This window comes from Mobula birostris, chromosome 31 (assembly GCF_030028105.1).
Source record: "Mobula birostris isolate sMobBir1 chromosome 31, sMobBir1.hap1, whole genome shotgun sequence".
NCBI classification, from domain to species: domain Eukaryota; kingdom Metazoa; phylum Chordata; class Chondrichthyes; order Myliobatiformes; family Myliobatidae; genus Mobula; species Mobula birostris.
The window spans coordinates 5,159,015-5,173,904 of record NC_092400.1 but is presented as its reverse complement, the minus strand read 5'-3'; the positions used below and the strand labels follow the sequence as shown (position 1 = coordinate 5,173,904).

At 41.4% G+C, this 14,890-nt stretch overlaps 1 protein-coding gene across 6 annotated transcripts in view; it reads right to left on the bottom strand.

The window, feature by feature from the left end:
- acads (acyl-CoA dehydrogenase short chain) overlaps window positions 1-14,890 on the bottom strand; it is a 130,827-nt gene that overhangs the window by 41,751 nt on the left and 74,186 nt on the right. For all 6 annotated transcript variants that reach the window (XM_072247648.1, XM_072247647.1, XM_072247645.1 and 3 more), the window contains one exon: window positions 739-876. In XM_072247648.1, coding sequence (XP_072103749.1) covers window positions 739-876 — 138 coding nt within the window. The remainder of the gene's footprint in view (window positions 1-738; window positions 877-14,890) is intronic.

The window sequence follows — 14,890 nt, the reverse complement described above, 5'->3', positions numbered from 1 at the left end:
CAACCCATCGATCAGATGACTACGGGCACATGGTAGTACCACTGGCCGCCATCTACAAGATGTATTGTGGTTACTCCCCCAGGCTACTCTGGTTGTAGCTTCCAAACCTGCAACCTCTAATACCAAGAAAAATAAGGACGGCAGGTGTATGAAGCTGCACCAGGAGTAGGATCCCTCCAACTTGCACACTATCCTGATTTGGAAATTATATCGCTCCTTCATTGTCATATCTGGAATTATCTATCCAACAGCATTGTGGGAGCATCTTTATCAGAAGGCTGCAGTGGTTCGAGAAATTGGCTCACCACCAGCTTCTCAAGGGCAACTGGGGATGGGCAATAATAGCTGGATTTACCAGCAAAGTTCATATAACAAACAATGAATTTGAGGAATTCAAGATATTTGGAAACCTGTATATCAAACCAATAAAGTAGCTACTCCAGTAACCATTCCCTATTTACCTTCCAACACCACACCCCAAGTTGCTTATAATTAAATTCTGTGTTAATGTAATCACCTTGAGTGAATATCTGCAGTTGAATCAAAATCAGGTTTAATATCACTGGCAAATGTTGCCATCATTATCATGATGGAGGAAGGGATATGGAACACTTAACTTCTGCAGAAATTGCATTCATACCACTTAGACAATTAGTGCAGTGTTATCTACAAGAGCTCCCACTATAGTATAAAAGACAAGTGAGTGACCCTCCTTGGGAAAAGTGGAGCTCAATTTACCTGTATAGCCTGGAGTTTGGAAATAGGTGAACCAAATGCCATTCTTTTCTCTGCATAGTCCATAGCACAGTCGAGGGCTGCACTTGCAATTCCGAGAGCTTGGGAGGCAATACCAATCCGACCTGCATCCAGTGTTTGCTGAAAGACAAAATGCAAAAACATCAAAACTGAAAACATTGTTACACGTTTCTGCACAAGGAACAAGATACTGTATGTTGAGCCAGAGCATAACCACCTTCATTCTCACAAACACTAGAGATTTTGTAGGTGCTGGAAATCCAGAGCACTACACACAAAATGCTGGAGCAACTCAGCAGTCAGGCAGCATCTATGGAGAGGATAAAAACAGTCGAGTGTCAATTGACACCCCTCATCAGAACTGGAAAGGGAGAAGAAGCTAGAATAAGAAGCTGGGAGATGGCAAGGAGTACGGACTGGCAGGTTATAAGTGGAACCAGGTGAGGCGGGGAGGTGGGTGGGTGGGGAAGTGAGAAACTGGGAGGTAAAAGGTGAAAAAGTTAAAGGGCTGAAGAAGAAGAAGAAATCTGATAGGAGAGGAGAGTGGACCATGGGAGAAAGAGAAAGAGGAGGGGCACCAGAGGAAGATGATGGATAGGTGAAGAGAAGGGGTAAGAGGGAGCCATAATGGGAAATGGAAAAAGAGAGAAGGAGGAAGGGGAAGAAGTTACTGGATGTTAGAGAAATGTAAGTTCATGCCATCATATTGGAGGCTACCTTGATGGAAAATGAGCTACTGCTCCTCCAGCCTGAGGGTGGTCTCATCTTTACCATAGAGGAGACCATGGACAGACATGTTAGAATGGGAATGGGAAGTCGAATTAAAATAGGTGGGCACTGGAAAATCCAGCCTTTTATGGTACATGGAGCAAAAGTGCTCGACAAAGTGGTCCCCCAATCTACGACTGCTCTCCCCAAGAGCCCGATGGTTGACAGGGAGTAACTATTCTTGTACCTGGTGGTGTGAATCCTGAGACACTTGTGCTCACCTGAAGGCAGCAGTGAGAAAAAAACATGACCACAGTGGTGCAACACACATAAAAGTTGCTGGTGAACGCCGCAGGCCAGGCAGCATCTCTAGGAAGAGGTACAGTCGACGTTTCGGGCCGAGATCCTTCGTCAGGACTAACTGAAAGAAGAGCTAGTAAGAGATTTGAAAGTGGGAGGGGGAGGGGGAGATCCAAAATGATAAGAGAAGACAGGAGGGGGAGGGATGGAGCCAAGAGCTGGACAGGTGATTGGCAAAAGGGATATGAGAGGATCATGGGACAGGAGGCCTAGGGAGAAAGAAAAGGGGGAGGGGGGAAAAACCCAGAGGATAGGCAAGGGGTATAGTGAGAGGGACAGAGGGAGAAAAAGGAGAGAGAGAGAAAAAGAATGTGTGTATGTAAATAAATAACGGATGGGGTACGAGGGGGAAGTGGGGCATTACCAGAAGATTGAGAAGTCAATGTTCATGTCATCAGGCTGAAGGCTACCCAGACGGAATATAAGGTGTTGTTCCTCCAACCTGAGTGTGGCTTCATCTTTACAGTAGAGGAGGCCGTGGATAGACATGTCAGAGTGGGAATGGGATGTGGAGGGGGACATCATTTTGGATGTCCCCCTCCCCCTCCCACTTTCAAATCTCTTACTAGCTCTTCCTTCAGTTAGTCCTGACGAAGGGTCACGGCCTGAAACATCGACTGTACCTCTTCCTAGAGATGTTGCCTGGCCTGCGGCGTTCACCAGCAACTTTGATGTGTGTTGCTTGAATGAATCTTTACATCCTTAAGTAAAATATATGGGAAAGAAGGAAGAATAACAATTCATGGATTACAATTTGTACTTGTGTGACATTTTAGGGGAGACGGATTCCAAGCTGCTTCACAGAAATAATGGTGTCTTTGCTAAAGACGGGAACTGCCCAGCATCTGAAGGAAGTATTTCTGGATTATGTTCTAGGATCACTTAGTTATAACATTTATGTCCAATTATACTAGATTCCTTCACCAGAGTACAGATATTTACTCTGTATTGATCAAACTATTTTATTATCCCAATCATCTGTTTAGTTTGCCCCTCCAATATGCAAATCTGAGGCATTCCAAATGGATATTATACATTATTAGATTAGATTAGATTATGAGGACACGCAGTCCTCTTTTATTGTCATTTAGTAATGCATGCATTAAGAAATGATACAATGTTCCTCCAGAATGATATCACAGAAACACAAGACAAACCAAGACTAAAAAAACTGACAAAAACCACATAATTATAACATGTAGTTACAACAGTGCAAAGCAATGCTGCAATTTGATAAAGAACAGACCATGGGCACGGTAAAAAAAGTGTCAAAGTCTCTCGAAAGTTCCATCATCTTGCGCAGACGGTAGAAGGGAGAGAAACTCTCTTCCTACCATGAACCTCCAGTGCCGCAAACTTGCCGATGCAGCACCCTGGAAGCACCCAACCACAGCCGACTCTTGAGTCTGTCCGAAAACCTCGAGCCTCCGACCAGCCCTCCGACACCGAGCACTGAGCACCATCTCTGCAGAGCACTTCGACCCCGGTCCCTGCAACAGGCAATAGGCAAAGCCGAGGATTTGGGACCTTCCCCTCTGGAGATTGTCGATCGCACAGTAGCAGCGGCAGCGAAGCGGGCATTTCGGAAGTTTCTCCAGGTGTTCCTCTGTGCTTCTCACGTCTGTCTCCATCAAATCAGGATTGTGTACGGCACCTACTTAACAAATACGATATCATTTCGGAACGGCCACACGCGCTGCATCGCGTCGCCATCTTTGGAGGGGAGGCCTCCATTATAATATCCTTACATTTTATCATTTGGTGTTTTATTCACCTTGAGGTCAGTAAACTTTCTTTTCTGAGGTGCATGCTAGACTTTGGTTATTGCCTGATCTAACCTGTTGAGAAATCTGCAGAATAACCTCCTCCATTTTAGATTCAGCATTACAAATCACTTGGAATGAAGCCCAGCTGGTTCCTCATGCCCATTTATGCCTTGCACCTAGCTGTCCTCAAGATCCTACATCAACTGTTCATTGATTATGATGACGATTCTTCAATGTTAAGTTTAGGCTAACGCTTTTATTACTTTGTAGATGCAACATAAAATCTTGAATGAAACCAGCCTCATGTAGCTCTGAGCCATAGAAATGACATTCATTTTCCCACCCTTCCAGGTAACTGAGCTCTGCTGCTGGACCTCAAAGTATGTATATGCCACCATATATATAACGCTGAGGTTTATTTTCTTGCAGGCTTTCACAATAGAACAGAGAAATGCAATAGAATCATGAAAAAGCAAGGACTGACAAACAACTAATGTGCAAAATAATCGTGCGATATAATAAATAAATAATACTGAAGAGTCTTTGAATGTGAGTATATTGGGTGAGGAATCAGTCCGTAACTGCGGTGAGTGGTGTTATCCAGGCTGGTTCAGGAGACTGATGGTTGAAGGGTAATAACTGTTCCTGCACCTGGTGGTTGTAAGACCTAAGACTCCTGTACCTCCTTTGTGATGGCAGCAGTGAGAAGAGAGCATGGCCTGGATGGTGGGGGTCCCTGATGATGGATAATGGATGACGGATGATGGGGTACTACCACTGCTCACAATGCGATTAGGGCAGGGAGCAAAATGATCAGCAAAGACCGATAACCGGGGATCTCTGCTGGAGAAAAAGGATGAGATGGAGTTAAATATGGAGCTAATCTTCACAACTTTCCCTCACTCTGTAAAAAGGGCACTGGAGGAAGATACTGGACAGTAAAACCCAGCAAGACTTAATAGCCACAGAAAGAAACAATAATGTATTATAATACTCCTTCTGCCCATTGATGTCCTGAGATCAGATCTAGTATAAGGTGTTCAACTATATTTATTTAGGATACAAAAATGACTTCACCATCAAGAGTAATGTCATTGACTGTTAAGTGGCTTTCAACATCCTGGTAAGTGATTCCTTACTAGGATGTTCAAAGCCCTTACGGTGCATTCTGATAATGCATTCCTTCTATATTGACTTAAAACAGGTTGCAGATTCTCAAAGGCTCGCTTTTAAACAGTTATATCTAAAATACCTGCCACGACTGCTTTTCAGAGGTGTGCCTCGTATAATATCTTCAGCAGTCAATGGAGATACTCACGTATTTATCCATTGGACATCGGTGCCAAATGCAATCTGACGTCCGCTTAAAGCTGTTCAAGGCTGTTAGGTTTTATAACTTCAAAACATTCCACTCATTCAAACAAAGACACGGGAGCCCAGAAGGTGGGTCTAACTTCAAGTTTACTTTAAGCAAGGTGCGCACGTACCATGTGATAGTATGATGACATAAGCTATTCACATATTTTTACATATAATCCATAATTACTTAAACAAACAAGAATACTTAATTAAACTATATACAAGATTACTCATACGGTATATCATTACAGTATTAAATTCACAACAAAAGCCACTTTGAAGAAGTTCTCTTCTTTGCAAAAGGAGATTCTTGAGCCCTCTCTCACTATTCTCTCTCTGTTGCTTCTCTTGCTCTTCTTGAATTCCTGACTCACCCCTCCCCTCACTGGCTTTCTTCCCTTTACCCAGAGCTTCCTACCTTTCTTATGCCATGGACCAATACCATTAAACAAGGGGTCTGTGGACCCCAGGTTTGGAACCCATGCCCTACTCCCTCAGTACTGATGCACGGTCTCAGAGTGTCAGCCATCCCTTTGCCTTCACAGATGTTGCCAGACCTACTAAGTTCTTCCAACTGTTACTTCAGTTAACACCTAAGAACAAAGAGTTTGCAAACATGAGGAAATCTGCTGATGCTGGAATTTCAAGCAACACACATCAAAGTTGCTGGTGAATGCAGCAGGCCAGGCAGCATCTCTAGGAAGAGGTACAGTCGACGTTTCGGGCTGAGACCCTTCATCAGGACTAACTGAAAGAAGAGCTAGTAAGAGATTTGAAAGTGGAAGGGGGAGGGGGAGATCCAAAGACAGGACGGGGAGGGATGGAGCTAAGAGCTGGACAGTTGATTGGCAAAAGGGATACGAGAGGATCCCTTGGGACAGGAGGCCCAAGGAGAAAGACAAGGGGGAGGAGGGGAAGCCCAGAGGATGGGCAAGGGGTACAGTGAGAGGGACAGAGGGAGAAAAAGGAGAGAGAGAAAAAGAATGTGTGTATATAAATAAATAATGGATGGGGTACGAGGGGGAGGTGGGGCATTAGCAGAAGGTTGAGAAGTCAATGTCCATGCCATCAGGTTGGAGGCTACCCAGACGGAATATAAGGTGTTGTTCCTCCAACCTGAGTGTGGCTTCATCTTTACAGTAGAGGAGGCCGTGGATAGATATGTCAGAATGGGAATGGGATGTGGAATTAAAATGTGTGGCCACTGGGAGATCCTGCTTTCTCTGGCAGACAGAGCGTAGGTGTTCAGCAAAACGATCTCCCAGTCTGCATCGGGTCTCGCCTATATACAGAAGGCCGCATCAGGAATACCAGACGCAATATATCACCCCAGCTGACTCACAGGTGAACTGTCGCCTCAGTGGTGAGGATCTTCGATAACGGATGCTGCTTTCCTATGAAGTTTTTCATGTAGATGTGCTCAGTAGTTGGGAGGGCTTTACCCTTGGTGTACTGGGCCAAATTTCTAGGATTTTCCATTGAAAGGCACTGATGCCCCATACCAGGCTGTGATGCAGCCAGTCAATACACACGCTCTTCACTACACTTCTACAGAAGTGTGTCAAAGTTTTTGATGTCATCCTGAATCTCCGCAGACTTCTAAAGAAGATAACATGCTTTCATTGCAATTTTGTTTATATGATTATGGAATTTCCTCACAATTTGCATAAGTTTGTCCTTCTGCTAATTAAATACATGCAAATTTTCCATACCCTTTGAGGTTAAATTCATGATACCTGAGCAAGATCATTACTTTTACCAGTTCACAATCAGAAGATGAAATAAGACAGATTCATGAGCAAAGACTTATCTCAGTGACAATAGTTCAATAATACAAAAATAGGTCAGTGCTTGCAAACCAAAGCCATATTAGTTGCTGCCTTTGAGTCAGAATATTCACATATACCAGAATAAATGAAAAGTCACACTTTTACAATAGGCAGAAAATAATTATCTACGATAGTATTTCAGTTCTTCCATGCTTTTTCCCTAGACACCTGTTAAAATATTGACCTCATCCTGGACGTGGCTCCATAAGCACTGATCTTCATGTAACACCTTCAGATCGTTGTTATTAAAAAGTGAGGACTATTAATGAGTCTCAACAGGCTGTCTGACTCCAGGAAAAAGCATCAAAAATAATACAATAAAATCCACTGAGACCATTTATGAGGTTATACCTGTGTACATATATAATTCAACATCTTGTAGAGGATTTGAAACAGGAAAATACAGTTAAAAATAATCTAAGAAACACTCATCAAATCTATAGCTAAAAATATCTTATAGAACTTGCAATCTTCAAAACATCAAAAGTATACAAAAAGAAAGAATTATAGTCATTTCAAACTCTTGTTTTGGTCTGAAAACTGACAGTTAGACATATGTTTGAATTTGCAAACCTCTCTCCCTAAACACTAATTAAACATAGGTTGGCCCCAGAATGTGCTTACTTATAGGAATTGAACTATGCAGCAGTAAAAAGCTTGGCCAAATCTACAACAGCAATTGAAAATACACGGGTCCATTAAATAGGATAATACTCCTGTTGTTACAAGAGAACATCCAATTTATTACAAGCAAGAATACACAAGATTCTCTAGTATTGTATAAATCTATCTTCTGAGCCTCAGTTACATAGAGCAATTGAGCAATTTGTTGAAGGACGTTTATCAAAATAAGAAAGGGGAAAAGAAAACAGGAAGTAATTTACTTAATACAATGGATTTTGGTTAATTGGTACAATCAGGACCAGTACATATTGGCCCAATTGGGGGCTGCCAAATTAGCCAAAGTTTCAAGGAAATAGTGGAAAGGTGCTAAAAAGACAAACTACCATCTAACTATAGTGCCTATAAAAAGCATTCACCCCTCCCCCCCCGGAAATTTTCATGTTTTATTGTTTTACAACAATGAATCACAGTGGATTTAATCTGGCTTCTTTTGACACTGATCAACTGAAAACGACTCTTAGTTGAATTGAGATGTTTTTGGAGATCTGTGTGCAGTCAAAGTGTTTCAATCGATTGTAGTAAAAATACACTCGTAACTGGAAGGTCCAACTGCTGGTGAGTTAGTATCCTGGCAAAAACTACACCATTAAGACGAAAGAACACTCCAAGCAACTCTGCAAAAAGGTTATTGAACAGCACAAGTCAGGAGATGGACACAAGAAAATTTCCAAGTCACTGAATAGCCCTTGGAGTACAGTCGAGTCAATCATCAAGAAATGGAAAGAATATGACACAGCTGTAAGTTTGCCTAGAGCAGGCCACCCTCAAAAACTTAATGGCCATGCAAGAAGGAGCCTAGTGAGGGAAGCCACCAAGAGATCTATGACAGCTCTGGAGGAATTACAAGCTTCAGTGGCTGAGATGGGAGAGACTGTACATACAACAACTGTTGCCCAGATGCTTCACCAGTCACAGCTTTATGGGAGAGTGGCAAAGAGAAAGCCACTGTTGAAAAAAACTTGCATGAAATCGCGGCTAGAGTTTGCCAGAAGGCACGTGGGAGACTCTGAAGTCAGCTGGAAAAAGGCTTTATGGTCTGTTAAAAACAAAATTGAGGTTTTTGGCTATCAGACTAAATGATATGTTTGGCGTAAGCCAAACACCACACATCATCAAAAACACACCATCCCTACTGTGAAGCATGGTGGTGGCTGCATCATGCTGTGGGGATGCTTCACTGCAACAGGCCCTGGAAGGCTTGTGAAAATAGAAAGTAAAATGAATGCAGTAAAATCCAGGGAAGTCCTGGAGGAAAAACTGATGTAGTCTACAAGAGAACTGTGACTTGGAAGACTGTTTTTTCGCAAGACAAGGACCCCAAGAATAATGCCAAAGCTACACAGGAATGGCTTAAAAACAGCAAAGTTAATGTCCTGGAGTGGCCAAGTCAGAATCCAGACCTCAATCCAACTGAGAATTTGTGACTGGACTTGAAAAGGGCTTTTCACTCATGATTCCTATGCAATCTTGACAGAGCTTGAGCAGTTTTGTAAAAAAGAAAGTGGAAAGATTTCAAAAAATTTCAGATGTGCAAAACTGATAGAGACCTAACTACACAGACAAAGCTGCATCTACTAAATACTGACTTGAAGGGGTGAATTCTTATGCAATCAATTATTTTGTGTTTTTATATTTGTAATTAATTTAGATCACTTCATAGAGATCTGTTTCACTTTGACATGAAAGAGTCTTTTTCTGTTGATCAATGTCAAAAAAGCCAAATTAAATCCACTGTGATTCAATGTTGGAAAACAATCAACATGAAAAATTCTGGGGGAGGGGGATACTTTTTATAGGCACTGCAAGTAACAAGTTATGTATTTTACTGATATGCAGAACAAATTAGAACACTACTAATATCTCTACAGTACTGTAAAACTGCATATTAGTTCCTAATAGTTATTGATGGAGAAATTCATCTGCTGTGTTATCATTGACTATAAATGAACAAAATCAGTGCAGTCACCTAGTGTAGATAATGGGCTGTCTTCATACAATGCTTAAGATGACTTTATGCTCTAAATCTTCCTTTTCATTGTGACTTTCAAAATGATTGTTGATACCTTCAAATTCTTCATAATTCTTAACTTGGTGAAGTAGTGAAATCATTTCATCTTCAATCCTGGCCTTTTCTGGTAACTCCAATTCTGAATGCTTGAAATTGCAGTGAGCAAAACAACTCCAAATTGTTTTACTGCTTATTTCTTGCTTACTATCAGTGACTAAAGTCAAGCATTTTGAAGAGAAATACATGCAACTGATGCTACTTCAAAACTGATTGCTTTAAGCACGGAGTGGTGTCTAGTGGTCACGCAACTGCATGCAACTAATGCTAGTTAGAAACTGTTTGGCAATAGTCTCCGTCCCCAATTCAGAGGCATAGTCCCCAAATGAAGGAAGGGAATCCATGCTATTTAATCAATTCAGCTTTTGTTTTTTAGGAGCTGTGCTAAATAAATGGTTGCCCCTATTAACCAATGGTCTATTTAACCGGAAACCACTGTACTTAAAAGTAGTAGATACAGCCCAGTCCATCACACATAAAGCCCTTGCCCACCTTTGAGCACCTCTACAGGGAGCATTGTTGCAAGAAAGTAGCATCCATCTTCAAGGACCCCCACCATCCAAGCCATGCTCTCTTCTTGCTGCTGTCATCAGAAAGGACGTACAGGAGCCTCAGGTCCCATACCACCAGATTCAGAAAAAGTTAAAATCCCTCAATCATCAGGCTCTTGAACCAATAGGGATAACTTCATTCAATTTTACTCACCCCAACACTGAGCTGATTCCAACCTATGGACTTGCTTTCAAGGACTCTACAGCTCATGTCCTGGATATTTATTGTTTATTTATTATGAATATTTGTTTTTTTTCTCTTATTGTATTTGCAGCTTGTTGTCCTTTGTACATTGGTTGTTTGTCTTTGTTGTGTGTAGTTTTTCATTGACTCTGTTGTGTTTGTTTATATTTACTGTGAATGCCTGCAAGAAATTGAATCTCAGGGTAGTAAATGATGACATACATGTACTTTGATTACAAATTTACTTTGTACTGAAGTCTACAATATTCACTTATTATGCAGGTCATCTCCAAGCAAGGATTTCTAGAATTAGTTGGCAGCTGTACCTGAAAAAAGTCAAGTGCTCAGTTTCAATAAAGGGGGAACGTCGACTCAGACCATGAGAGGCATGCGTCGGGCATTTTCATGCCTTACAAGGCGCAGATTGGAAGTCTATGTGGGGCGGCACTCCTCGCACAGACTGTCTGTGCGAGTTTCAATAAAACATAGTATAATACATGGCATGGTAATAATACATTATTTAGATTCTAAATTATTGTATCTTATGTACCTTGAATTTTATGTTTGCCTATTAATTCATGTAATTTTATTTTCAGACTAGTTTGCCAAATTCTGTAATGGGCTTACATTTAAATGTGCCTCCACTTTTAAAACATTCACATTATGAAATATTTTATTAAATACTGTATCTGAATATATAATCTTAGAGAGAAAAATAAGCTAATTTAGAACAGATTAAACATGAAATACCTCGGCTGAAAAATTTACTTCCAAATGTGTATTTGTTGTGTATACTGGTTCCAATCTGATGCATCAAAAGGCACATTTGTGGGGCATACCTCACTGGACTTACATTAGCGAGGGTGTTAAGGCATGTATGCCTAATGCAGAAACCAAATCACTCTATGTTGATTTGGTACCACAGCTGTATTTTGGCACTTAGCATTTCAGCTAAAACCTTAATTTAACCTTGCACAACTGAATATGTAATGCAACATGAGGGACTGCTCACCAGTTCAATTTGTATAGATTATTAAGTGCCTACTGGTTAACTTTTAACTGATGTTGATTGATTCTTGCTATGACTGTATACAACTGTTTTGCGTTTTCTAGAGGGAGTTCCATGCGAGGCGATGAAGAATGCTGCTCTGACTTCAAAGCTTTTATACGAACCAGATGAATCTGGACTTGGTTGCGTTAGCAGTTAAATCCCTTTTGAGCAGTGAACCGGAAGGGCAAGCAGACATCCAAAGTAGGACAAATTTCAAAGAAGACAGAGCAGAAGACTTCTCAGCAAGGGCTCTTATTTATTCAAGGTGTTCAGACACCAGTTCTACCTGAACCTCAGTGAAAAGATGTTGCTTGAGTAAGACACCATCACTAAAATTGTTACTGCCAATATGTCTGGCATCTCATATCAAGGTGATAATGATATTGCCAGTAGCTGCTAATGTGCCTGTGACCATGAACTTTTCAAGATTGGGTCCCTTGATACTGGTGTTGGAGACAATTCCTACATCTTACTATATGCCTTCCAACGTTGTGGAAGGGAGGTAAACAGCATTCTCTATTTGGAGACTGTGCTTCGTTTTCTCCTGTCGGAAAGCAGCAGATGGAGCAACCACATGATTTTGTGAGGACTGACTGGTTCCCCATGGTCCAGGTGCTAATTAGTGTGTTCATATCACTGGCAGGCACCACATACCAACTCCTGAGAAGCACCACAAATTTAAACAGATTCCAATCCCCTCATGTCCATCTGGCGGATAACTGTGCACATGATGCATCTTGTACATCGTGGAGGTGCAAAGGGGTTTGGGATTCCCTAAAGGTTAACTCGCAGGTTGAGTCAGTAGTGAAAATGCAACGTTAGAATTTACTTCCAGAGGACTAGAATGTGAAAGCATGGATGTAATGCAGTTTTGGGTCCCATATCTAAGAAGGGATGTGCTGGCATTGGTGAGGGATCAGAGGTGATTTTACACAAATGGTCCTGCAAATGAAAGGGTTCATGTGTGAGGAGCATTTAATGGCTCCAGGCCTGTACTCACTAGAGTTCAGAATAAAGACGAGGGGATCTCATTGAAACATAACAAATATAGAAATGCCTAGATAGAGTGGATGTATAGAGGATGTTTCTATTAATGAGAGGGTCCAGGAGCAGAGGGCACAACCGCAGAATACAAGGATGCCCCTTAGAACAGAGGTGAGAAGGAATTCCTTTAGTCAGAGGGTGGTAACTCTGTGGAATTCATTGACACAGACAGCTGTGCATGCCAAGTCATTGGGTATATTTAAAGTGGAGGTTGATGGGTTCTTAATGAGTAGGAATGTCAAAGGTCATGGGAAAATGGCAGAAGAGTGGGGTTGAGAGAGATAATAAATCAGCCATGATCAAATGGCAGACCAGACTCAAAGGCCCAAATAGTCTAATTCTCCTCCTATGTTTTGTGGTCTTATGCCATGACGTCTTGGTTCTGCAGCATGCTACTTCAGGGACCCCAACAAACTGACAGCTATCTATTGAGCAACAAAGACATTCATTGATAGCACATCCTAGGACTTTGATGCACAATCTATTTGAGTGGCATTACACCATTAAAAGCCACCTTGACGCATAAAATTTTATAAAGTATACCGCAAATATGCTGAAACAATACCTTCTCTGCCTCAACTAATTTGGAAGAGCCAGTTGATTTGCAATTGATCAAAACTAAATCCAGGCTTAATTAAACATTTCCTGGACAGCAGAGATTATAATGCTCCTCTGGGTTGTTTTCCAATTGAGGCAAGTCCCATTACACATTTACTCCCTATAATTAGATCTCCAATCAGAGGCTATGATCATGACCTCCCAATCTCCTGATTTTCCCAGGCCTCAGCTTCTTGACCCCATGTTCTCTCCATCTCCAACATTACCAACTACTGGATCGCTTTTTAAATGCCTCAATTCTGCTTCAGCCCACTTGTTACTTCCTGACCTTGTTACTTCATGTTTTCTTGCCTGATCTCCCTTCTTGCAGCTTTCCTGGACCAGAGCTTTTCATGACCTACACCAGTGACTTAGCTGAGAGGACAAAATTTCATCTTTCTAGATTTGCTAATCATATAAAATTAGGTGGGTTGCAAGAATGGAGGAAGATACAAAGAGGCTTCAGGGTGATGCTGACAGCTGGATGAATGTGTGAGAACAGCACGGGGGAATGTAGTGTGGAAAACTTGGAGGCATCCACTTTGGTACACACAGAAAATTTTAATATTTGTGAAATAGTAAGAGACTGAGGAGTGTTGATGCTCAAAAGGACCTTGGAGTGCTTATATAAAAGTCACTGAAGGTTAACATACCACTAATCTTCACTTATATGTTGCCAGGGATGGCTGGCTTAGCATTTAAGAGATTGAATAGACTAGGCTTGCATTTTCTAGAGATTAGAAGAATCAGAGGTGATCTCATTAAACCTCCCAAAATTCTCAAAGGGCTCAACAGGCTAGATGCAAGGGGAGCATTGGAGGTGAGTGTTTCACCTGACTGAGCTGACTGAGGAGTCTAGGGCAGTGGACGTAGTTTCAGACTAAGGGAAAGACCATTTAGGACTTTGATGAGAAGAATTTACTTTGCTCAGAAGATAATGAACCTTTGAACTTCTCTATCAGGTGCAACTATGGAAACTTCAGACAGAGGTTAATAGATTCCTAGGCAAGCAATTTATGGAAATTGGGTGTTGGAGGAATATTGACGAAGAGAAGAGCTGGGGTACAATATCAGCCATGATTTTGATGATAATGGAGCAGGTTCAAAGGACCTGAGGGCCTACTCATACTCCTTCTTATCCACTTATGTTTATATACTTAGGATCTGTCAACTCTCTTGTCAGAACCTTTTTTTCCTTTCGCTCTTTGCTTGCAAACTACATCAGTTCCCTACCTGGTAACATTCAAATATAAAATCTACAGTCACGCTTTCATATTACTGCTAAACCTCCCCCTTTCCCTTCTTCAGCTCTAAAAACCTCCAAGAATGGCAATCCTCCAATCCCAACATCTAATGCACATCTAGCTTTCTTTAATCCGCTGTTTATGGTCTACCTCCATTAATAAACTCCTAAGCTCCATAATTAATTGGCAAAGTCCCCAGTTCTCTACTAACCCCTCCAATATTTTAAAAAAATCCTAAAGCCAACTAGACTTTTTTGGTGTCAAAATTTTATTCTATCACCTTCCAAAACTGATGAAGAATAAGCAGTAAAATGAAATACAAAGTAAGAGTTCACTATACATTAACTAGGCATTCAGCAGATAAATGCAAAATGCTGCTGTAAGGCTACAGACCTGCACTGATCAGAGGTTGGTGAAAGGACCCATTAATGAATCTTGCTTAGATGAGCCTCAAAGCAAAACATGAATTTGTATTGGAAACTGGGCATGATATCCAACAACAAACATCTTTGTTAGGACTGCACAGTGATACAGCTAGTAGAGCTGGAGTTCATAGCTCTGGTGATCCAAATTCAATTCTGACCTTAAGAACTTTTCATGTAGAGTTTGTGCATTCAATGTAACTGCGAGTCTGCTCCACCATTTGATCATGGCTGATTTATTATCCCTCTCAACTCCATTCTCCTGCCTTA